This window comes from Oryzias melastigma, linkage group LG1, assembly GCF_002922805.2.
Source record: "Oryzias melastigma strain HK-1 linkage group LG1, ASM292280v2, whole genome shotgun sequence".
NCBI classification, from domain to species: domain Eukaryota; kingdom Metazoa; phylum Chordata; class Actinopteri; order Beloniformes; family Adrianichthyidae; genus Oryzias; species Oryzias melastigma.
In genome coordinates this window covers 29,715,859-29,740,180 of record NC_050512.1, presented here as the reverse complement: position 1 = coordinate 29,740,180, position 24,322 = coordinate 29,715,859, and the positions used below count along the sequence as shown (strand labels likewise).

The 24,322-nt window shown below is 38.6% G+C and overlaps 2 protein-coding genes across 2 annotated transcripts in view; both read right to left on the bottom strand.

Annotated features, from left to right (window-relative positions):
• Positions 1-2,514, bottom strand: part of traf5 (Tnf receptor-associated factor 5) — a 12,606-nt gene extending 10,092 nt beyond the window's left edge. The window contains exon 1 of the mRNA XM_024289924.2: positions 834-2,514. The gene's annotated coding sequence lies outside the window, so the exon portion shown is untranslated. The remainder of the gene's footprint in view (positions 1-833) is intronic.
• A 2,234-nt stretch (positions 2,515-4,748) lies between these two features.
• Positions 4,749-22,846, bottom strand: rcor3 (REST corepressor 3; the record flags this gene model as incomplete). The annotated part of the gene is given in 12 exon segments (XM_024289971.2): positions 4,749-5,127; positions 6,780-7,024; positions 8,674-8,731; positions 9,758-9,835; positions 11,947-12,162; positions 13,587-13,665; positions 15,102-15,226; positions 15,419-15,580; positions 19,201-19,253; positions 19,335-19,412; positions 22,265-22,321; positions 22,435-22,846. Coding segments are annotated over 12 exon segments (1,654 nt in total), but the record flags the coding sequence as incomplete, so codon positions are not given.
• Positions 22,847-24,322: the final 1,476 nt, after the last annotated feature.

Below are 24,322 nucleotides of genomic sequence, written 5' to 3'. Positions count from 1 at the left end.
GAGGATGCAGAAGTCGGGTTAGATGCAGGAAGCTGATTGGCTGTGGCAACCCCTGATGGGAAGAGACAACTATCTTCTTTTTCAAATGGATATTTTTGTCTGCTCCTAAATCAAAACGATTTGATTAGATATATATTCAGAAATACAATTTTGATTAATTTTCTTTTCATATATAGCCTACATATATGTGGCAGAAAATTACTAAAAGAACATAATAAAAACACAATGTCCATCAGAGTGGGTCTTTAAAGATGCAAGACTTTCAAAATAAAAGACCACTCTTGAGCACATGGAGTTTGAGTCTTCAGTGATTCAGAACTGGAGTTTTCAGTCAAGTCAGGACAAACTCAGAATTCTTTTCAGAGCTGGAGATCACTGATCCGAGATCACTGATCCGAGATCACTGATCCGAGATCACTGATCCGAGATCACTGATCCGAGATCACTGATCCGAGATCACTGCTGTCAGCTGCTGGTGACAGGCTGCGTGACAACTCGCACCATTGACTGTTTAACACCGTGATTCTATGACGTCATGGATTCTAGTTAATGGAAGATATAATAAATGAAGAGGAACTGTTGATTATGACAGGAGCGGGAGGCTGTTGAAGATCAGTCTGTGCGGGGAATCCCCGCAGTTCCCGCCTCTCCTGTTTTCCGCTTAATGTCATGTCTGTTTACCGTTCAAAAGCCCCGTTATCAGCCCCCCGCTCCCCCAAAGCCCCGGCTTACCGGCCGTTAACGGGCCAGCGGACACGCGATCGCCCCGCTTTACTTTCACTTTCCTTTTATTCTACAGACGGGACGCTTCTTTTGATGGCGCGTTTTCTCACCTCAGTCAGTGAAATCCCTCTGGAGGAAAAAGAAAAACGTGAAGAATAAAAAAAAATCCCGACACGGGACCACTTAACCCGAGCCAATCGATCGGATCGATCGGCATTGATTGTAACGGATCCGCTGCAGCAGCAAAAGGAGGAAATAAGTGCAGGAAGTAGAATAACATCAACAACCTGCTCCTGCCCGCGTGCGTGAACGCAGCACAGATCACAAGTATGGAACTCCCCACGAGACAAAACACACACGTTAACTTTTACTGTCAGTGGAAAACAATCAACAACAATTCACAAATAGATTATAACAGTTTACCTTACAATGACTGTAAAGAGTTAAGCATGTGATGTATCACATATTGCATTTATTTTTTTTTTACATTTATTCTTTAAGTTTACGACTTTTGGCTTAAATTGGTAAATTTATGACTATGAAAGTTGCAAATCTGGGACTTTAAAACATGCAAATTTACAAAAGAAAGTTGTAAATTGGAAAGACAAAAATTAGAAATGTAACTTCAAAAGCACCAAAGTAGTATTTCCTACACATTCTGACTCCCAACTAGTCATATGTGGACGTATGGTTCGAGCCCTCTTCATATTAATTTTTGATGTTTATGTTTCCCCAACTCATTGTTTTTTTTTTTACGTACTAGTTGTTTGATTTTTTGGCGTACTACCTGTTAATTTTTTTGACGTACTAGCTATTCGTTTTTTTTTTTTTCATGTATGTATTAGTTGTTCGATTTTTGGGGGGTACTAGCTGTTTTGACATACTAGCTGTTCGTACTGTATTTTTGACGTACTAGCTGTTATAATTTTACTAACGTACCAGCTGTTTATTTTTTTGACGTACGAGCTGTTTGTTTTTTTGACGGACTAGTTCATTTGTTTTAGGTACTAGGTGTTCGTTTTTTTTACATACTAGTTCAATTTTTTGACGTACTAGCTGATTGTTTTTTGATGTGCTAGTTGTTCAATTTTTTTGACGTACTAGCTGTTTATTTTTTAAAAATACTAGCTTTTCGTATTTTTGACGTACTATCAGTTCATTTTTTTAAAGTACTAGCTTTTCATTTTATTAACGTAGTAGCTGTTTATTTTTTTACGTACTAGCTCTTCGTTTTTTTATGTACTATTTGCTTTTTTTTCACGTACTAGTCGCTCAATTTTTTACGTACTAGCTGTTTGTTTTTTGACGTACTAGCTGCTCCTTTTTTTACATACTAGCTGTTTTTTTTTTTAATAGATACTAGTTTGATTTTTTGGCGTACTAGCTGATCGCTTTTTCTAGGTACTAGCTGGTTGTTTTTTGTTTTTTACGTACTAGCTATTCATATTTTTGACGTACTAGTTGTTCAATTTTTTGACGCACTAGCTGTTTATTTTTAAAAATACTAGCTCTTCGTATTTTTGACGTACTAGCTGTTCCTTTTTTTACATACTAGCCGTTCGTTTTTTTTTTTTTTTTACATACTAGCTATTCGCTTTTTTCTTACATACTAGTTTGATTTTTTGACGTACTAGCTGTTCCTTTTTTTAGATACTTGCTATTCGTTTTTATTTTTACATACTAGTTTGATTTTTTGATGTACTAGCTGATCGCTTTTTCTAGGTACTAGCTGTTTGTTTTTGTTTTTTGACGTACAAGCTGTTCATTTTTTTAAAAATACTAGCTTTTTGTTTTTTGACGTACTAGCTGTTCATTTTATTAACGTACTAGCTGTTCACAAAGACTTGGAGGAGATCTTGTCTTTCGTGGAGGAAGAAATGATTGGAAGTGGACGGCTGTAGGGTTATGGATGGTTTCATCAACAGGAACTGCAGAGATCCTGCAAGACATCCATCAATGAATAAAACTTTAATAGTCAGTTTAGGCCTCTTGTACCGCCAGTTCACAGATGAACCAAACCAAGAATTACTAGTTACAGTTGATCCAATTTACTTTATTCCAGATCATAGTAATCAAATTCAGTCTTGATAATTCTCATTGAGCTAAATTATAGTATTTGTGTGTGTGTGGCATTGAAAAGTGATTGACAAACATAGAATGATTTTCAATAATCCACCAACCTGAACCTGCGATCTATGCGACTTTGCAAGGATCAATCACTGACACACTAAATAAGAATATGTGTGCATGGCTTTCATCCATCGGGGAATGTTTCTCTCATTTTCTTTCTGTAAACATTGAATCAGACAAATCTACATCCTGTTTTCTATTACTGTATCTAAAAACTATTCATTACTTTTATACATTTTTTCTCTCTTTTATCGGTACAGCCGTATTTTCATGGCTGTATTCACTGTGATGTGTCATTGGGTTGGTTTTTATTTCATTTTTGGTGGCCACCTTTTTTTCTTGTTTAATGTAAAGAGTTTTGAGAAACTCAAAACAAAAAAAGCCATTTTTAAAAATGAATAAAATTTGATTTGAAATAAAAGCATGCCTAAATCTATGATTGTTTTGTTTTAATAACTTTATTATTTGTTGATTATTTGTTACTTTTTTGTTTGCAAATTGTGCATCTATGTATTCACAAATCAGTGTTTGTACTTTGAATGAATGACCTAAAACTCTAATATTGTGCAGAGAAGAGAATGCACTAAAGCGTTTGTATCAGCATGTTCAGTGAAATCATTCACATCAAATCCGTTTTAGTACAAATGTGGTTTTTAATGAGAACAGCCAAAAACCTTCGACACACTTCAGCAGTTTCAGGTTCACGTCAGTATTTTTTACAAGTTTTACTGAAACTCCGAGGACAAGATGTAAGACTCCAGTTACATTAAACACTGATATATGTCTGTCCGAAAAAGCATTAAGAGCACTTTCACAATATACTTTATCTAACACCAAATCCAAACTGGTAGCACCCATGAGGAAATAAATAACAGACTGACAGCAAAGGACAATGACACATGGCTCTTCTGTTTATGAAGCAAAAAAATAAAAATAAAAAAATCAGGAGCTTTAACAATAAAACAGTGAAATTTGAAATGTGTTTATACAAATTCCACAAATAGAAACGGGTAAAACTTTGGTGTGTTTTAAATGGGGAGCAGATAAAGATGATGCTGACATCTGGAAGGAGGCGGAGGAATGGTTCTGTACAGAGTTCGGCCTTTGGTTTAAACATCATTATCCCTGTGAGGGAGGCTGCGTTGCCATGGAAACGCTGTCATGATGTGATGCGGAGCAGCAGCGTCACTAGAGCTGTGCCCATAACTGCAGCTGAAGCAGCTTTTCAATGTCAAACTGGTGATATTTGTACATCATGAGGAAGCAACGTTGTTGTTTACACAGAACCAGCTGATGTTTGCTGCTTAAGTGGCCAAAAAAAAACTTTAAGAAACAAATTAATGTTCTTCACATGCCGTTGAGGCCTCAATATAAAATATTTATAATGTTCTGACAAAAGTTTGTGTGAAACTGCCGGTTGGTCAAGACAGAATATTTATGAAGGGTAAACGCGTAAGACTTTTTCCTGATCGTATAAAACACCTTCAACAACTGCATGCTAACAAACCAAAACGGTAGGAAAGCTGCAAAAAAACGAAGCAAACACAATGAAGTCGGACGTTAAAAAGCAGCTGAAGCCTCGAGAGTGAACCAGCCTTTCCTCTTCCAAGGTTAGAACGGGAGCCATGTTTGTGCAGAACCAGCCGGGAGTTCTGCACTTTAAGGCACGAGCACCACGGACTGCAAATGCATGCAAGCATCTGTTTAGGAGTCTAGGGGCCAAATGGAGAACAGGAACTGAGAGTTTGAAGAGCCTACCACAACACTCAGCTTTAATATTTGCACATTTTCTGCTCCAGATCTCATCCTCCCTTAAAAACCGAGTCTTTCATCTCATCATCGGGTGTTTTGGAAAACTTCACCCGTTTCTTTTAGGGTTGTTTGTGATCAGTGCAGGGAGGAAGAGGAGGAGGAGGAAGATGTGTCCGACTGCAGGGCGGCCAGGCCAGATGGCTGCTGGGCGGAGCTTGGCCCCGACCCTCCAGGGCTGCTGCCGAGGGTCACCGGAGCGGGGCGCGGGTTGAGGCGGGGCGGCATTGGGTTGGAGGGCCGGATGAGAGGCGGGGGCTGCTGCAGTGTGGGGCGGGGCTGTAAAAAGCGCGCCTGCTGTTGTAGGGGAGGGGGCTGGCGGTGGAGGGAGGGCGTCGCCGGCAGGGACGGCCTCAGGAGAGGAGGGGGCTGGTGGAGCGAGGACGATAAGGCGTTGGAGGTGACGGGAGTCTGAGCTGAAGAGGAGGAGGCAGCAGGAGACGCACCGGAGGAGGTGACCTGGCCCTGCAGAGAGGAGAAGGTCATGGCGTTACTCACATGAGCGATTCTAATCAAAACGTACGAAACGTCTGATTGATGACCTGCTCAGTTTTTTTAAATGATTTTTTCATGCATTCAGAAGGAAAAAAATAGAAGATGTTTATTTTTAATGATGTATTTTATGTTAACACCAGAATTCCTTTTATGGGTTTTTTTTCCAAAGTTACGCTAGGTTTACACCGGACGCGGCGTCCACTCTCTCATGTAATTCACACCAGACACGCATTTTTCCGCAGCGGTCGTCAGGCGCTTCTGCTAGAGCTTTTTTGTTTTGTTTTTGCCATCATGGGTAAGTTAATACCCTAAAAATATTACTCCATGTTTCTGCTAAGAAGAACTCCTCTCTGCCTTTCTCTCGTTGTTTTTTTATACCCCAAACCCCGCCCCCCTCTATGTTGATCTGTGTGTCTGTTTTTTTGCGTGTGTTCTGATTATATGTTTATTTTAATTTCTACAATTTAGGTACAAAAATATGATGACATTTGCTGTGTTTTATTGTGAAAAATTGCTTATATTTTGAAAATAAATCTGATTTTCTCATGTACCTTGATGTAACTTCCTGTCAGAATTGACGCAGATATCTCGCGCAGACGCCGAAACGATCGGCTGCACGACGCGACCCTTCTACGGAGGACCGCCGCGCTCTGCGTCTTGTGTGAACCACACCAAAGGTTAACAAGGGCGCCGCATGGAAGCGGCCTCCATTCTGCACCGCTTCGCGGCGCTTCTGCGTTCCCAGTGAACCAGGCGGTATAGAAGTCTGCAGAGATCTTTCAGAATATTTGTTTGATTTTTAAGCTTAAAAGTGCAGCATTTTCATCTACAAATGTTAAAATCATTACGACATCATTACGTTACGACATTTTTGTAACCTTTATTCTTTAAGAAATTTGGATTTGAATTCATGACCTTCTGTTTTTTAATAGCAAATATGAATTATGTCTATTTTTTGGCACAAACAAAAGCAAAAATATAAAAAGAACCTAGTGTCTCTCAAAATGTGATTTTGTGTAACCAATGTTGTGCAGCATAAGATAATATGTGCTTTTAACTCAGAAAAGATCAAAGTTTTTTCCAAAGTTTTGCTTTGCATATAAAATCTGTTCATTCTGGAGGTAGAGTTGATCAAACAAGACGTCTTCAGGTCAACAGGATGTAAAAACCTACATAGTTTATCATCTATGTGAACCTCAGACATAAATTTATAAATATAACTAATCTAAATTAAATAAATGCTAATTAAGTAATCCTTACTTTAGAAAATGCTATTTTATTTATTTTAGTTCTTTTCCCCCTCTTTCTCCTCAGCAGTCTTACACTGCTGGGTTTTGTTATTTTAGTTTGAGGTTGGTAGTCTTAGTTTTTGGGCTTTGTTTATTTGTTTTCTTTAGGTAGTTTTGGTTAAGGAGCTGCTGACTCAGACGGTCGACATGTCTGGGTCAGCAGTCTCCATGACTTATTTTATGTTTGACCAACGAGCCCCAGTGGAGAGATAAAATCTTCATAAAATTAACTGAAATGAATTTGTACTAAATTTTAGGAAGTAAAACTGTTTTTTATAAAATCAATTAGAAGATGTTCTTTTTTAATAAAAGTATTCCAGCTAAATGTCTCGCCTCTTCGTCCTCCTCGTCGGTGCTTTTTCCTGACGGAGTGGTGGAGCTGTTTTTGCCTTCCTCTCCAGACATGATGCTGTCGCCGTTTGGAGCCGGGGTGCCCTGCTCCGCCTCCCACTCCTGCAGCACCTCCTCCAGGTTGAATCGCCGCCGGTAGTTCACGAAGAAGTTCTTCACCTGTCCCACCGTCTTGTTGCCGATGACGTCGGCGATGGCCTGGAAGTCTTTGCCGTATTTTCGGACCCCTGGAAGACGGTGGAGAAGGTTCTCAGGGTGAATATGACTACGTTCATTTCAAAAACAAAATTAATTGTTTTTGCTGATAAATAGAACTATTCTTGGAGGAGGAGCAAAAACAGACAAGCTGATAGTTCATTTCTTGATTCAAATCTTCCTGGTCTAGTTAAAAGAGGCTGCCTGGTTTTGCTCTGGCTGATAAAACAAGTCAATTTCATTAATTTATTTTGAAGGCCAAAACTTAAAGCTTAATGTTTTAAAAAGTGGTGAGAATCTCCACACAATTGTCTTAAAACCAGTTTATTCAATAATTTCATCAAGTTACAATTTCCAATGACACAGATTGAGCCTCAAGGATATTTAAACTCACTTTAATTTAACCAAAATTGAAATTTTGTCTTAGTTTATGGAGGAACTGCAGTGGAAAAAACAGCATTTCTATGATGCTTCTTCAGCTGCATTAGATCAGCGGACATCTGCCTCCAGAACGGCGGAAATGTCTGGGTTTGGGGTGCAAAGACGAGGCCAGCTGCCCTGCAAACCTCCCTGTCTGTCTGTGTGAACCCTCCGGGAGTGCAATTAGCTGAAACCTCGAGCTTGAGGGTTTTAGAGCTTCCTTTCTGAGAACGACAGCCAGCTGCGGTTAGAAATAGAAACATTCACTTATCGCTGAACACAGGACTGTTTCTGCTGTTTCCTGAGAGCCGATGCAACGTTTGATGGTTCTACTGGTAGTTATTGAATCAACAAAAATGGTTGTTAAATGTTTACATCTCGATGCTCAAACGACTGCTAAGAACTGATAATAGTTTGGATACTGAAATCTGTTTTTGAAATAATCCTCAAATTAAAAATTTGCACTTGAAAATGTAGTTAATCCCATCAAGTCAGGTGATAGTAGTGGTTAAAAATAGGGCTGGGTATCGATAATAATTTCCAGAAACGATTCGACTTGATTCACAAGAGCCGAGACCAATTCGATTGTGATTTTTTATTCTTTCGATTCTTCATTTCAGTTCGATACAGTTCAATTTTGAATTTACACATTTAGACACATTTGTTTGGAAATAAATAATAATCTACTATATGTTTTGAATATATTTATGTATCAGTGAAATAATTAGATTGTTAATATCATACAGTGTTACATGGATTCTCCAAAGGAGAAGTTCTAACAAAAATCTTCAGGTATTTAACATTATAAAAATTGTTCTCCTGGAGGGCGTTTCAGTTTGGCCACTAGGTGGCGATCGCGCTACAGTATTACACTTCAAGAAGAATAAGCAAAGAATGAGCAAAAAACAATGTTTTAGGCCACAAATGGCTACTTTAAAAATATTTCCTTAAAAGAGTTTGTAAAGTTCATACCTGTACGTTTATAAAGATGTTCATTTAATCAGCAATGTGTGTTTAGGTCAACCGAGTGTTAGCATTAGCCGTCCTATGGGAAATCCCATTATACGTTAGCATCAAGCTGGCGGACTTTAGCTTTATGAGCTAAATTGATTTCTATTTTTAAGAGTCGATTATTGATCTATTGAGCTTATATCGATTCAAATCGATTAATCGATCTTATCAACCCAACCCTAGTTAGAAATAGTTTCCCAGCACTTTTACTTGTAATGACCTTAGACGGTAGTATGTGATTCTGTCTCACCTTGAACAGCCAGGAGCTGCTCGTCTGTGGTCCAGCGTGCGTTCACCTTCTGGTTAGACTACAACAGTAAAGGCGGAGTCAGTGCAGAGCAAGTACACAACAGAACTAGCAGGTTTAAGGCAAAAAGTTCAACTATCTTCATTTTTACTTTGTATTTCAGGACATTGAAAGTCGCTTTACGTCTTACAATGGAAAACACAAGCTGTTGAGGGAACACTGGATGGGTCTTAAGCGTTGGCTGTATATGAGTACTGGAATGAGTGACTGCTGCCCCCTGGCGTTCAAAACAGGAAGTACCTGTTGGCTCCAAGAAGCCAAAATCCCTTAGACTTCTATTGTCAGATTAACTATTCTTGATCTGATACCTTTGGCTCAAGTTATAAACTGGCCAATCAGATGGCTCAATAAAAGTAGGTGGAGCCTGCTGTCCCCCACGTCCAACGTCCAAAATATTTACTTGACAGAATTCAAGCAGCCTGTTTCATATAGTAGGGATGTGAGAGCGGTTGCCATAGAAACGCCGACTCAGACTAGTCGGACAAGTCGATGAGGACTAGTATCGCAAAAAAAAAAGGCAACTGAATTGACTTATTTGGTTGGAGCTGTAAGTAAACCGATTTCTATGGATGTTGTCAAACCGACTCGATCCAGTTCTAATATACAGTCAATGATTTTAAAGGCTGACTCCGCCTACAGCTGAAATGTGAAAATCCGGTCAGAGGGGCGGGGCTGGGGGAACAGGACTGTTATGATTACTGGAGCCGCAGATCATGACGTGGGACTTAAATGCTTGAACAATCGGGAAATGCAACTGTAATAACTCGTTTCAACCTGTAGGGGGCAGCACACAGACGGTTTTGATGATATTTTCAAGAATTAACCCTTTACCACCTGAGGTGTCACCGGTGACGCTTAAACACAAAATTTTTAACATTTACTGTAACTTTTCAACCGTTCACACGATAATTCCAGTAGATTGTGAAGGAGAAAAGCGGCTCATTCTCCTTCACAATCTACTGGAATTATCGTGTGAACGGTTGAAAAGTACCAGGGAAGTTTTTCTTCTTCATCAGTTTGCTCGTACCTCCGACAGTCTGAGGTCATCGATTCCCGCCTCCAACACGTGTTTCAGTCCACTGTTCATCTGTTTGGCATTCTGGACCTGAAAAAACATGAAGCCACAACAGAAAGACTTCATTTATGTCTGGAGGTAAAACTTTAACAAACTCTTCAGTTTGATTGATCTATTTTTTTCACTCTGGGTCCATATTGTGTTTGTTGAAGTTAAAGTTATTTTTCAGAGTATTTCGGAACAAAAAAAAAAAGATTTCTTTTGGAAAAGACATATCTATAATGCCTCATAATGTACCTGATGAAGATCAACCACACTCCAGAAAGGGTTGGATAAAAGGATAAAATGAGCCTGTTCAATGATTTTTAATTGTCTTTGACTTTTAGCTGTTCGTCTCTAATGTCAAACATTTGTTTTCTTCTAATCTTCTCTTCTACTTCCTACTCATTCACCTCCACCACGCTCATGTCCTCCTCCTCCTCTTTCCTCGTATCTCCATCATCATCACTGTTCCAAACCAGCTTCCCCGCATTCATCTCCAGAACATCCACCATGGTCTGTTTCTCTGATGGATTCATCAAGAGAACCTCAACTTCTTCATCTTTGTCACCTCCAGCTCTGCTTCCTGTCTCTGCATCAAAGTCTCTAAACCACATCTCAAACTCAATCGCACAAGGAGCCAAAATCCAAAACAATAACTTAGGTCACGGGTCGAACAGGATAAACATTTATTGAACACTCTAAAACTACATTTTTAAAACTTTAAATTGTAACTTTTTAAGATAATTATAAACTAGATATATAGCATTGCCTGGGATAATGCTAGTGTGAATGCTGTAAACTGAATCTGAATTTGACTACTGAAGATGCTGAAAACACTGAAGCTGATAGCCTGATAAAATGTTAGCTAAACTTCTAAATTAGCCTAAAAAATACAAAAAAGACGTAGGTTAGCCAAAAAAGCTAGCATGTAGCTAAATATTAGCTAAACACCATAAAAGCCATAAAAAAATCTTAGTAAAATGCGAAAATAGACCAAAAAGCTAGCAGAATACCAATTTTTAAAACTTTAAAACGTTTTAACATAATTATGAATAATAAAAAGGCAGGAATATTATTCCAGAATCAATCAACTTAAACCTTAAATAACTTTCAATATTTTACTCTCCAGAAAAATATATTTTCTCAAAACTATACAAGTTAGACATAAGCACAAGATGACATCGGGTCATTAATAACAATAAAATAAAATGATCTGGAGGGCCGGATAGAATTACCCGGAGGGCCGGATCCGGCCCCCGGGCCACGACTCTGACACATGTGCTTTAAACCAACAACTGCTCTCACCACAGTCTTATGCTGATCCTTGGTGCAGCCCCGCCTCCACCTTCACCTCCTACATCACATCTCTCCACGGTCATCCATCTCTCTACTCAAACATCCAGACTTTCACAGCTGCTCTCTCTGCATCCTGTCAGACCTTCTCTAGATCTACAGACACAATCAAGCTCCATCTGACCGTCTCTGTTCTCCTCCAGAAGCCTCTTCAAAGCAAATATTGTATCTGAGCTTCTCTTTCTCTGCATGAAACCAAACTGTTGTTCACAAATGTTGACCTCTGACCTCAGTCCAGATTCCACGACTCTTTTCTATAACTTTATTGCGACTCATCAGTTTTATATTTTTATGTTTTCCAGATCTCTGCACGTCACTCTTCTTGATAATGGAACCAGAACATTTCTCTTTGAGATGCTCAGGCATCACCTCACCCTCCCAGATCTGATTAAACAGTCCAGTCAGAAGAAACTCTGCTGCTACTTCACCCAAAAACGTCCAGGAACAACCGTGTCTCCACTCGTCATCATCACCTTCTTTCTTCCTGATCTTTGATACTTCCTGTTCTACAGCATCCTCCTCTACATCAGCTCTTCAGAGTTCTCCATCCATCTTTCCATCACAGAACATCTCAACATTTCCATCTCTGTCCTCTATCTAACCCGCTGCCCTTCACTCATCCGTTCTCCTGCTCCAGAATTAGAACAAAAGGTTTCATAAAAACAAACTAAACTCTCTGGGGAAAAACTTAACAAAAAAAATCATTTGCTTAAGACAAAATATTTGGTTTTGTGGTTTCAATCCAAAACAAGAGGCAGTAATCTGTTGAGGAGCATTTGGAGGAGTTGTGTTTTAGCGCCCCCTACCTGTCTCTTGAGGGACACCAGCTCCATGTCCAGCTGGCGGAGGAGCGTGTTGGCGGCGGAGGAGCTGCAGGACACGGCCACCACGTCCTCCTGGGTGAGGTACATGCCCTTTGGGGGGCGGCAGCGGGAGCGCTGGTGGTGTCGATGTTGCAGCGTCTGGTGCTCGCGACGACCCAACGCCACTTTGGAGCCCGGAGGGGGCGGTTCCACCTGGTTCTGAAGGGAACAGACAGAAGTGGGATGAACACAGTCCACTCTACTACTGAAAAATGTGCTCAAAGACATAAGAAATGTAGAAACACGGGCAGGGCTGTAACGAGTATCCGAGTACTTGGATTCTAGAGATCTAATATTTGAGACCAGGGGTCTACAACCTGAGACTCCAGAACCACTTGCTGCTCTTTTACCTCTCCTGTGTGGCTCTCTGGATAAAGAAACATAAAATAATAATATTCTTCTTCTTTTTTTTTGATTTTTCAAGTTTATAAAATCATAACTGAGGTGTACCTCGAAGTAACTATGTAAAGATTTTTCCATTCACAGATTTCAAATATTTGCTACAAAGTCTGATCTTTTGTGAGTTTAAAGCACATATTATCTCATGCTGTCCAGAGCTGCACTGGGATCATCCATTTGGCACAAGGGGTCTTTTATTTTGAAAGGGAATCCTCCGAGCTTCTGTCAAATGTGAAAAAATAATTCCGCATTTTAAGAAAATGCTAGCTTCTTTTTATGTTTCTGTTTTTATTCATGTGAGAAAATAAACACAATTCATATTTATTACTCAAAAATAAATTGATATGAATGCACAGCAGTATCAAAATAAGACTGTGCAGCTCCTACTAGGTTTGGATCAGTAGAAAACGAGCCAAAATAGCTATTTTATTGTGAAAGGTTGCAGACTCCTGTTTGAGACGTTCAAAAGCTTTGATTCCAGATCTTTATTAATGTAGTGCAGTGAAAACACAATTCAGGCACGATTTCTTTATTGCTCTAAAATGCAGAAGAATGTTGGATTTTAATTAGGTTCGGGAATGGAATAAAAAAATTTAACTAATTAATTGCAAACCTGAAAAAAAGTTGATTGGGATTATTTTTTTGTTTGTTTTTTTTAGCTACAGTATTTGCCGGCCATATAATATCTGCAAATAATAACAATATGAAATCACACACAAAACTGTACATTAGAACATTTATTTTAAGTCTATAGCGAAGAGAAAAGCTGAATATCTCCAAAAGTAACCAAATCTTCAAAATAAAGCGTCAGTGAAGCTTCCTGTTTTCAAAGTTAAACTATTGGGAGTTTTTTTGTAGTTGAAAAATATGAAGCTGAAGTTGTGTTTACTGACAATCATTCTGAAAAAAGCTAATTAGCATTATAGCTTCTTTAGCATCAGTGTTTACATTCAACCGATGACACAGTTAATATAATTCCAGCAGATTCTGGAGCAAAGAAATGTGGCGTTTCATACGCGCTTTGCAGTGAGATCAAATGCTTTAGAAGTGTTGCATATTGGCACAAAGCGACAAGTAACAACGTACATCCCAAAACATCGTCTTTAGAGTGAAAACATTTAGTTATTTGTGTTCATTCTGAGGCCATGCGTGTGCTTTCATCCATGGCTCAGGTGCAGCCTCACCTCCTTCTTGGCCTCCTTGTTGGGGTCATAGTCACTGTCGTTTGGTTCAATGGGAGGGGCCTCCTCCATCTCCTCATCACTATGACAACAAAGCAGGGTGAGAATCCCATCGACAGCATCTTCACTGACACCAGTTTCCTTCATCTCCAAGAGGAAACTCTAAACCAATCCGCTCCGTCTGTTTATAAACTGGAGATTAAATCAATTAAAAACTTTGTGTAAATATTGAATGTTGGTTCTAAATTCAGATTTCTGCATCACCACAGAATAACTGTGCAGATTCCATTGATTCCGGTTGATTCCAACAAAGTGGTTGTTAAAAAGCAGTAAAGTGGATTTAGTTTGTTTGTTACTTTTGAAGACTTTAATTATCTCTGTAGGTTTGTGTGATACAAAATGAATAAAAAACTGAAACGTTTTGGAAAAACCTGACATGGAAGCATTGACTGTTTTTGAGAACTGGACTGAGTAACCCCTCCCCCCTGGCTTCCAAACAGGAAGTACCTGCTGGTTCCAAGAAGCCAAAATCCTGTAGACTTCAAAGGAGAAATAAACAGCTGTTACTCAGTCAATCTATTGTCAGAATAACCGTTCTTTGATACATGCTTTAATCATGTTCTTCCTGTTTTTATCATATTATTTCTATACCTCAAGTTACTCCAGTTATAAATTGGCCAATCAGAAGCTTCAATAAAAGTGGGTGGAGCTCATCCAACGTTCAAAACGTTTGATTGACAGATTTTGTGTAGCCCACACAAGTGGTAGGGGAGGGGACTTTCAACACGCTCACTCCTGATTGGTCAAAGTGATTCCCATTAAAACATTTACTCAGATCGTCTTGGACCAATCACAGCTTCCTGACAGCGTGTGGCTCAGGGCTGGGGTGATAAAATTGATTAATCGATTTGAATCGATTTAAGCTTAATAGATCAATAATGGATTTAGCACATAATGCTAAAATCAAAACATATAGTGGATTGTTAATGTATTTCTAAACAAATGTGTAAACTCAAAATTTAATTAAATCAAACTGAATTGAGAGGATTGAAAGAGTAAAAAAAATTCTGAATCGAATCGATCTAGACTCTGGTTAATCCAATCGAATCGTTTCTGGAAATTATTTTTGATCCCAGCCCGAGTCTGGCTCCAACTTGGCAAAGTCGATATCGCAAAAAAAAAAGTGGTTGAATTGACTTCATTCAGTTGGAGCCAGATTTAAACCATTTTCTATGGGTGACGATGCTCGCTCAGTCCAGTTCTCACATACAGTCAATAGATGGGAGTCAATGTGATTTGATGACGTTCATGAACTGATGCCTCACGAACCAGATGAATTCTCAGCAACTCAAATTTGGCAGCAGACATACACGGATCGAGTTCATTTTTCAGATCTAACTGGCTAAAAGAAATGTTTTAAAGCATTTCTATCTGAGGCTAAATCTCCACCTGAAACCACCCAGTGGTACCGTGACTAAAAACAGAACATGGTCTCGCGGATCGGGGTTCTGCTGTTACCTGTCGTCCTGGTTGCTCCTGCTGGCCAGTTTGCGAGCCTGTCGGTCCATCAGACTTGTTCTGGAGCGAGTCTTCTTCCAGGAGTAATAATACTTCACCAGACTGGAGATGGATTTGTCTGGGAGCTGAAAGAGAAAAATGGATAAATCCTATAAATCAGAGTCTGCTGAGAAAAGAACGTAATCTAGAGTCTTGTGGATGTAAAGTTTCAATATGAATGAGTCAGAACATACTGCTACAATCTGTAATATTTTAGGTATTGTTGGCATTTTTAGGAAGCTAACTCGGAGGTGGAGAGCGTTCTGCCGCATGTTTACCATCTGCTGGATGCGGTGGAAGCTCTTGCCGTGGAAGCTGAAGGCCTGCTCAAACAGCACCTTGTCCTCCACCGTCCACTCGTCTGGGAACGGCGTGAAGTTGGGCAGGTCGGCCAGAGACTTCTCGATGTTGTGTTTGTGCCAGAACAGCATGCCGAGAGCCTGGACAAAAGAACGCCACCATGACGACAGACGCTCCACCACAGCCCATCAGTCACAGAATGGAACCCATCATCTTCATCACCCATCCTCAAAATTGTTGGACGGAGCAGATTACGATTACACCTTTACTGAATTGAGCAGAAGTCTTCCCTCACGATATCACCGTTCACCTTCAACAGCATTTCTGTTCTGATGATTTTTTAATTTTTCAGCTTCCTGATTGTCCAGAGTCGATCAAATTCACAAATGTCCATAAATCTTTGGTTGCGATCAGATCTTTGTTTTCATTCTATAAAACTGGAATTATTTTTCTAAAAAACTTTGAACTTTGAAAGAAAAATGTGTAAAAAAATGTTCATGTCTGTCTGAGGAAAATGTATAGTGTGAAATGAGAACCTGAAAATATCTATAAATTCACCATTTTTTTAGAATTATTCTTTAGAAAAACTGTTTTTTTTTTCACATAATTTCAATTAGTTGAAATCACACTGAAGCACAAATCTAATATTTCAGACTAAAATCAGAAGCTGTATTAGCAGAACTACACAAGGATGACAGATTTAATGTACACAAAATCCTCCCAGGTTCACTCTAAGTATTCCGTCATTCATCCTCTGACATCCAACTGCAATAATTCTGTCCCAAAAACAGACTATTCCTCCAAAAATCATCTGTTCCATTAAAAGCTCTAAAAACGTTTATGCAGGTAAAAGCATATTTACATTTAAACTTCCTTGAGTTTTTCTATAGTCAAACCTGTCGTAATAAACACAATAAACAAATATTTAATCCTTTAAGGTATCGTACATTTAAAACAGCAGTACGAGTAAAAAAAAAAACTAAAAAAAAAAAAAAAAAACTCAAGATCTACTAAAATTAGGCTCTTTTCATACAAACTCTGCTCTCTTACAGTGTCTAACGACTGACCCAGTGCGTTATATTTAAAGGCACATATATGTCACGGCGTCTGACACCCCAACTGTACACGTATCCTTTACACAGCGCCTGTTTTTATGTCCGAGGTGCAAACCGAGCCCAGAACTCCCCATGGGGGTTCCTCTCATTATGGTTCCACAGTCAGAAGAAAACAGCTGGATTGGACTCTCACCTTCACACTGTTTGTCACAGATGTTTTTGTTCTATAAGCTCTCACTTTTACATTTAATAATATTATTTAGCTCAGGATAATAAACGTTTTCAGTTTTACAGAAGTTGAAGTAAATAGTTCGGCTGTTTTGACTAACAGATGTTAGAACACTAAAATGCTTTAAGTAGAGATCTGTGAAAAGGATTTACAATTAATTAGAAAATACTATTTGTTTGTTTTCTACCTAAAGAAAACAAATAAACAAAACCCGCAAACTAAGACTACCAAGGTCCAACCCCAAACTAAAATAACAAAACCCAGCAGTCTAAGACTGCTGAGGACAAAGAGGGGAAAAAGAAAAGAAAATAGCAAACTTTTAAAGTAAGGATTACTTAATTAGCATTTATTTAATTTATATTAGTTAAATGTATAAATTGATATCCAAGGTTCACATAGATGATAAACTATGTAGGTTTTTACATCCTGTTGACCTGAAGACGTCTTGTTTGATCAACTCTACCTCCAGAATGAACAGATTTTATATGCAAAGAAAAACTTTGGTAAAAAAGTTTGATCTTTTATGAATTAAAAGCACATATTATCTTATGCTGCACAACAATGATTAATAGATGTCCAGAGCTGCACTGAGATGATCCTGTTTGGTACAGAACGTCTTTTATTTTGAAAATAATAATATTATTTAAAAAAAAGAGAAATGTTAGGTTATTTCTATATTCTTATTTTTGTTTGTGCCAAAAAATAGACATAATTCGTATTTATTATTATTCAAAATAGGAACAATGCAGATTTCTTAAAGGCTGAAGTGAGACGATACGGCTCCTTCTAGGTTTAGAAAAAGGTTGCCGACGCCTGCTCTAGACCAATATTACTTACTTTTCTCTCCTAAACTGCATTTTTTAAGAAAAGACCAGATCAGTAAACTTGTTTAACTTTTAGAAAAGATAACAATTTTGAGATGAAAAATATCTGGTTTGGTAATCACAAATCTTCAAAAGAGAAAAACGTTCCCTGGACTCAATAACCTTAAATAAGATAATTTTACCATCAGACCAGATTAAATGAAACTCTCTTTAACTCACCTCAGTGTCTACTTAGCTGCACATTGTGATTTAGCACATTTGTTGTGTTCCCTACGTACTTAATGTTGGTGTGAGACGACTTACACACCGCCTGACTTTTATCCAATTGACCCTCGACACTATGAAAAGCCAAAATGTTTCCAAACGGTCGCTTTAAATGAAGTCGTGCCGGTCAGAGACGAGGTCTGGAAGGTCAGAGATGATCATGTGTTCTTCAAAAGTATCAGAGTGGAAAACACTTTGTGTTTAGTTCCGCTTGTAGCTTTTACTTTGAATTATTTACATTTTCTGGTTATCAATTATTTAAAATTCATAAAATGATTCTGAACTGTTAACGGATCGTAATCGATGTTTCTAATAATCGATTTTTCTCCCCACCACTAGAAGACAGTCTCACAGTTGAGACTCGTACAGGCAGCTGAATGTCCTGAACATGGAGAGAACCATGTCGAGTGTGTAGTAAGAATCTCACAGAGTATTTGTGAGGCTCATTAGTTATGACGTACAGGTGATGCTGTCATAAGGTGTTTTACTGGGTCACCAGTAAGGTCGGTTGTGACAAATTTAACCATTGAAATTACCAATCTCATTTTTAAGGGAGTCCAGGCCAGATTAGATTAGAATCGTTTCCACTTTTGGTTTTAGACATGATAACTAGTTTGGGTTAAGTGAAAGCTGTATTAACATTTTTACCAGACTGATTTATTTCCATTAAAATTCCCCACTTACGTTCAGATCTTAATAAAATGAAAACAAAGAGTCCGAAAAATTTTGATTTTTCTTCCAACTTTTGTTTTCTGTCTTAAAAATCCTCAATTATTCATTATTTCAGAAAACACAAAGGTTTAGTCCACATGTGTCAAAGTCACGGCCCAGGGGCCGAATCCGGCCCTCCAGATCATTTTTATTTTATTCTTATTAATGACCCGATGTTATCTTGCGCTTATTTCTAACTTGTGTAATTTTGACAAAATGTATTTTTATGGAGAGTAAAATTTTAAAAGTTATTTAATGTTTAAGTTGATTTATCCTAGAATAATATTCCTGTCTTTTTATTTTTCCGAATTATGTTAAAAAGTTACAGTTTTAAAGTTTTAAAAATTGGCATTCTGCTAGATTTTTTGACTATTTTATCATTTACCAAGATTTTTAGGCTATTTTGGAGTTTAGCTAATATTTCAGCTGGCTATCAGTACTAGCATCTCCAAATTCAGCTCACAGCATTCACACTAGCACTATCACAGGTAATGCTATAAATCTAGTTCATAATTATGTTAAAAATTTACAGTTTTAAATTTCTAAAAAAATTGTTTTAGAGTGTTCAATAAATGTTTATCCTGTTCGTCCCGTGACTTAAGGTGTGTTTTGGATTTTGGCCCCGCGTGCGATTGAGTTAGTCACACAGAGGCGATTTGGTCTCCGCGTAGACGTACCTGCTCCACGTTGTATCCGTGTTTCTCCTTGGCGATGGCGATGTATTCGTCCACTGTGGGGGGAACGGCTCGCTGTTAGTTCGGGCCGTGGCCTGAAGGAGGACGGAGATTTGAAGTGAAGCCGCTTCACTTACGTTTGGAGTCGACAATCGTGTGATACGGAGACCAGACCAGCATCCCTCCACTGTCTTTGTCTGTGTACTTGGTGGAACCTGCAGTTACACAAACATCGTTGAACAAGATCACAAACTTGGATTCAATTCAGCTGCTCCCATGAACTCCATTCAATGATAACGTATCGATCTGAGAGATTGTTTTCTATCCTGAATTTAGAATCTCTAGTGATCTGAATTTTTCATGAAATAATAATTAAATTAAGTGATTCTCTAATTTGCCAGATCATTTAGTGGTGAATACTACCAAGTGAATTTTAAAGTTCAATGTATTTTTGTTTCATGTCCCTCCTGTAGAAAGATGAGGATAACTGAATGACAGATTTAAAGGACTGATCAAAAGAAAGATTCAATCTGTCCTATAAATCCTGACTTTCTGGGGAGACAGAGTCCTTCTCCCAGAAAGATTTATGAAGGAACATTTCCAGAATTCATTTGGCTTGTCAGGTACAGTAACTGTCAGCTCAGCTGCAAACATTACAGCTACGTTCCTAAACGGATCTGCCAAAGAAGACGCTCTTCATCAGCATTGTTCACTCATGACGCACAAGAAAGAACCGATACAATTACAGACTAAAGTTATTTGCACTCTTTAGCAGAGATGCAAAGATTCACTTTCAGTTCAAATTTTGATTTTTGGGTCATTGATTGATTTCAGTTTGATGTATAATTTGTGTTTTACTAAACAAATACAGAAAATATACACAAATAAGGAAAAAAAAAACATGTTTTTCTTGATTGTTTTTGAAGTAGGGATACAACATTTCATTTTCCCCACAATTTGGTTGAATGGTTTAACATCCGGTTTGGTTTTAAACCCAGAATTGTGGCATCCCTATACTAAAAAAATGGGTTTAGAAAATGAATGAATGGATGATATGGAAGCAGTTGAGACTCATAATTCAAAATAAAAGCCACATTGGAAATGTTTTTTCATTGTCACAAGCTAACAGCATTAATTGTCTCTGAAATGAAATGAAAAAGGCATTGTCTGAATGGGTTTTTCTTTTTCAGCACTCATTCTGAAACTTAATTAAAATGATAATGAAAATGGAATTAAACATTTCATAGCACAGACCAAAGCAGAGGAGGAGCGACCATTGACGTCATCGTAGAGCGTCTCTTGGAACTGCTAACTCAAACTGATTGATGAGACACTTTGCACGTCGAGATGTGAAAACTAAAAGGCAATCTTCATCTTTTTCACTTTAATTATGTCACAGAATGAGCGGTGATGATGAAGAAAATGGAAATTCAGTTGGAGAATTGATTTTTCATTTTATTTAAGAGACAAGTAATGCAGTCACATTGTGAAAATGAAAAAGTGTTAATCCATTTAAATGCTCAAATTTGATATTTCTAATTAATTTTTGGTGCAAATTTACCAGAGAACTTTTTGTGAATGAAATATCAAATGCTATTTTCTTTATGATTTTAATTAAGCTACAGAATGAGCGGTGTTGATAAAGAACATAAAAAAGCAGTTTGGAGAATTGCTTTTTTATTTCATTTAACAGACAAGTAATGCAGTTACATTGTGAAAATGAAAGAGCATTTCCAATATTGACTTTTATTGTGAGACACAAACGCTTCCATAGAATGAATCAAAAAACAAACCCCCCCAAAAAAAGAACGTAGTTTACAACAAGTTTCTGCAGAGTGGCAGGAGTTCATTGGAAATTCACTGAGTTGAAGGCACAACCCCCCTTCCCATCGCCCACAGCTGACAGCTCTCTGTTTACGCACTCTCCTGCTAGCTTACAGCCCCTCACAACCCCGGCCTAACATGGATATATCAGAATAGAGTGGAGCAGGGAGCTTGTGGCTCGCTCAGCGTATTTTCTATGTCACAAATACAATCAATTCCATCCATCCATCCATTTTCTTGACCGCTTTGTCCCTTTCGGGGTCGCGGGGTTGCCGGAGCCTATCCCGGCTACTGAAGGGCGAAGGCGGGGTACACCCTGGACAGGTCGCCAGTCCGTCACAGACAATCAATTCCAAACTGCATTTTTTCGTCTGCTCCTGATTTACAACAATTTGAATAAAGAAATATTCAGAAATACAATTTTGAGCTTTATTCTCTATAATGAGAAAAAATATGTTTTAAAAACACCAAAAATAGGCTTGTGAGGAGCTATAAGATAATGGGAAAGAGTGTAAACAAAGGGATGATGGGAAATCAGCTGCAGGTTTACTTTCAAATCAATAAACTCCTGCTGCCCTGCAGAAAATATGTCTTTAAAAAAACACTCAAGCCTTTTTAATTTAGATAAAACTGGCATAATCATACTTAAAATACCACCAAATCCTTAATGCCGAGTCAAGCAGGGGAGTTGAACACTCCACCACTTGGCCACTAAAAGTACATGTGTGGCTCTATTACAATTAAACACAGTTTCATATTTCTAATTCAAAAGAAATCCAAAGTCTTGTGTGAAAAATAACGAGAATGTGAGTAAATTGTCAGCAGATTCTGGAGTGAAATGAGTTTGTGAGGGAAGATGACTGAGTTCTGCAGGACTTTACAACAAGTACAAGCCTGCTCCACATTTTTTAGCGCCCTTTTCGACTATGTGTTTGTTATTACAGACTTATGTATGAAACTGAACCTCAAAATCGCTGATAATCAAATGCAGTTTGGGTTTTTCTGAATTTAAGTAACATTTAAGTTGGAGTCCAGTCATTTAAATCCCCTTTTCATTGTTTCTGGTGTCTAATTTGGATATTTAAGAGGCGTCTGTGTTTGTTTGTGGGTTTATTTCGGGACTGGGGGTCCCGGCGCCTCGGTGCAAACTTCCCCGTAACTCAGCAGCCCCCGCGCGGCCGCAGACGCAGAGGCTGAACGCGGCGACCACCGGCCGTCGCTCCGCCGAACCGCGAAGCCTCACCTGGCTCATACTCGGGGATGGCCGCCTGGTAGTCCGCCCCGACTCGCATCCCCACATCTGAAACACACGACGGAAAAGACAAAATAATGATAAATATAAAAGCGTTTATATTCAGAAATAAAAAGGCAGACGCTGGGGAGCGATAAGACGTTGTTCGAGGCGGTCCTCACCGTGCTCGTCGTCGCTGCCGCTCTCGTCGGAAAAATGTCCGTTAGAGGCGTTGGACGGACTCTTGGTGCCGTTCGCGCGGCCTTTCCCCAAATATTCCGATCCTTTGTCCATCATCCCTGGCATCTCCGCGATCAAATGCACGGTTTCGGTGCGCCGTGTCGGGATAGAAAATGTCAGCAGGACGGGGACGTCTTGTGCTGCTGATCGCTGACCCGCCGCAGCTCTGCCCGTGTCGCTGTGGCGCTTTTCCCTTCACTCCCGCCGTGTTTACAAACCATGTTCGTGCTCGGGCACATGCTTAACCACAAGCAAACAGACAATTATACATTAGGAATGGCGAATTCAAAATATTATTTGTCCCAATGTCCCCTTTCCTCTTCCTATTCGTGTTTTAGATGGGACTAACCACCGCGGCGGAAGGCTTTTTACGCAACCTCTGTTGGCAGTGCACCTCCTGGTGATGAGGATCCGATGGTTGGAAGTTCCTCCGCCTATCCAACACGAAGGAAAAAAATACATTTATACATTTTGCAATAATATTAATAAACAGTTTATTAAAACTGAAAGAATTTGGTTTCGAAATAAATATCTTTAAAAAAACTTAACACATAATAAAACTGCTAAAATATATATTTAGGAACATTTTAATACACTATTAAAAATCAATTAACCTATATTTTAATTGCAATATAATTGTTATTTTAAATACGAACAAATATATTTGATTTTATGCCAGAATCAACAAATACTTAGCCAAAAAATGTATATTTTTACACCATTTGCTGTTTTACTTTTTGTGAGCTTTGATGCACTATCTCATTTTAACCAGAAGAGGGAGACAAAGTACAACATTGACATGATTGAAGAAATGAACTAAACTCGATAGTTTCTTTTACAGAAAACTTTAGGGGGCATAAAACCTCACTTAATACCAGCTTTGCTGATAGTGTGAACTCATGCTGTTTAACAGGTGCACATCGTTACTTATCAGTTTACTTTTCTTGCACATTTTCTTTTCAACCAGTGCCTCCTTTGTGGCCTTAATGTAAACAGATTCGGCAGTAAATTGTTCCTGTAAAATATAGTTGTTTCAGGCATGGGTAAATATAAATATTTGTTTCTTTTTTAAATTATTCCTCACCTGAATAATGAAGTTTTTTTGGACTTTATTTGTTTGTATCCCGCCTTCGCCCAACAGTAACCGCGACAGTCTCCAGCAACCTCACAACTCCATCAAGTTTAGAAAATGGATGGAAATTCAGGACAAAAAAATCCTCGTATCAAACGGCCATATTGGGGGTTTTTTTATTTTTTACCTGCTGATAGAGTCACTGAAAACATCCCATGCTCAAAGCTAAGTCCCTGATTGGCTCACCACATCTGCCGCCTAAATTAAGCCTGACGCCAAAATTGCACCTCAGGACCTCAGATCACATCTGTACATTGACTTAACAGTGAAACTCGACGGCCCTGCTGCACAAATTGCGTCTGGACTGAATACAGCATTAAGCTGGTGCTTTAAGTCTGGGGTGTGTCAGAATTCCCCTCCAATCACTATATAATGTGTTCGCCATTTTCTAGTGCTGTCCGAATCTACTAATTCCAAAATCGAGTCCACTCGAAATTTCTCAGAAGTCTTTGCGAAAAACTGGCGTGTATCGATGCTCACTAGATTACCAGATATTGACCTCAGTGCAAACAATTTCGCTCAAAAAAACATGTTTAAATGCAATACTTCTACAAACATCCACATTTTCACCATCAGAACCCAATGGAGTCATAAATAAACATCGTGAAATGACTGTATTTTTTTCGGTTTTCACTTTGTGAAATCGGTGACGTTATATCCGGTGTTTATAAAAACGAAAGAAAAGTAATGAGCATTGA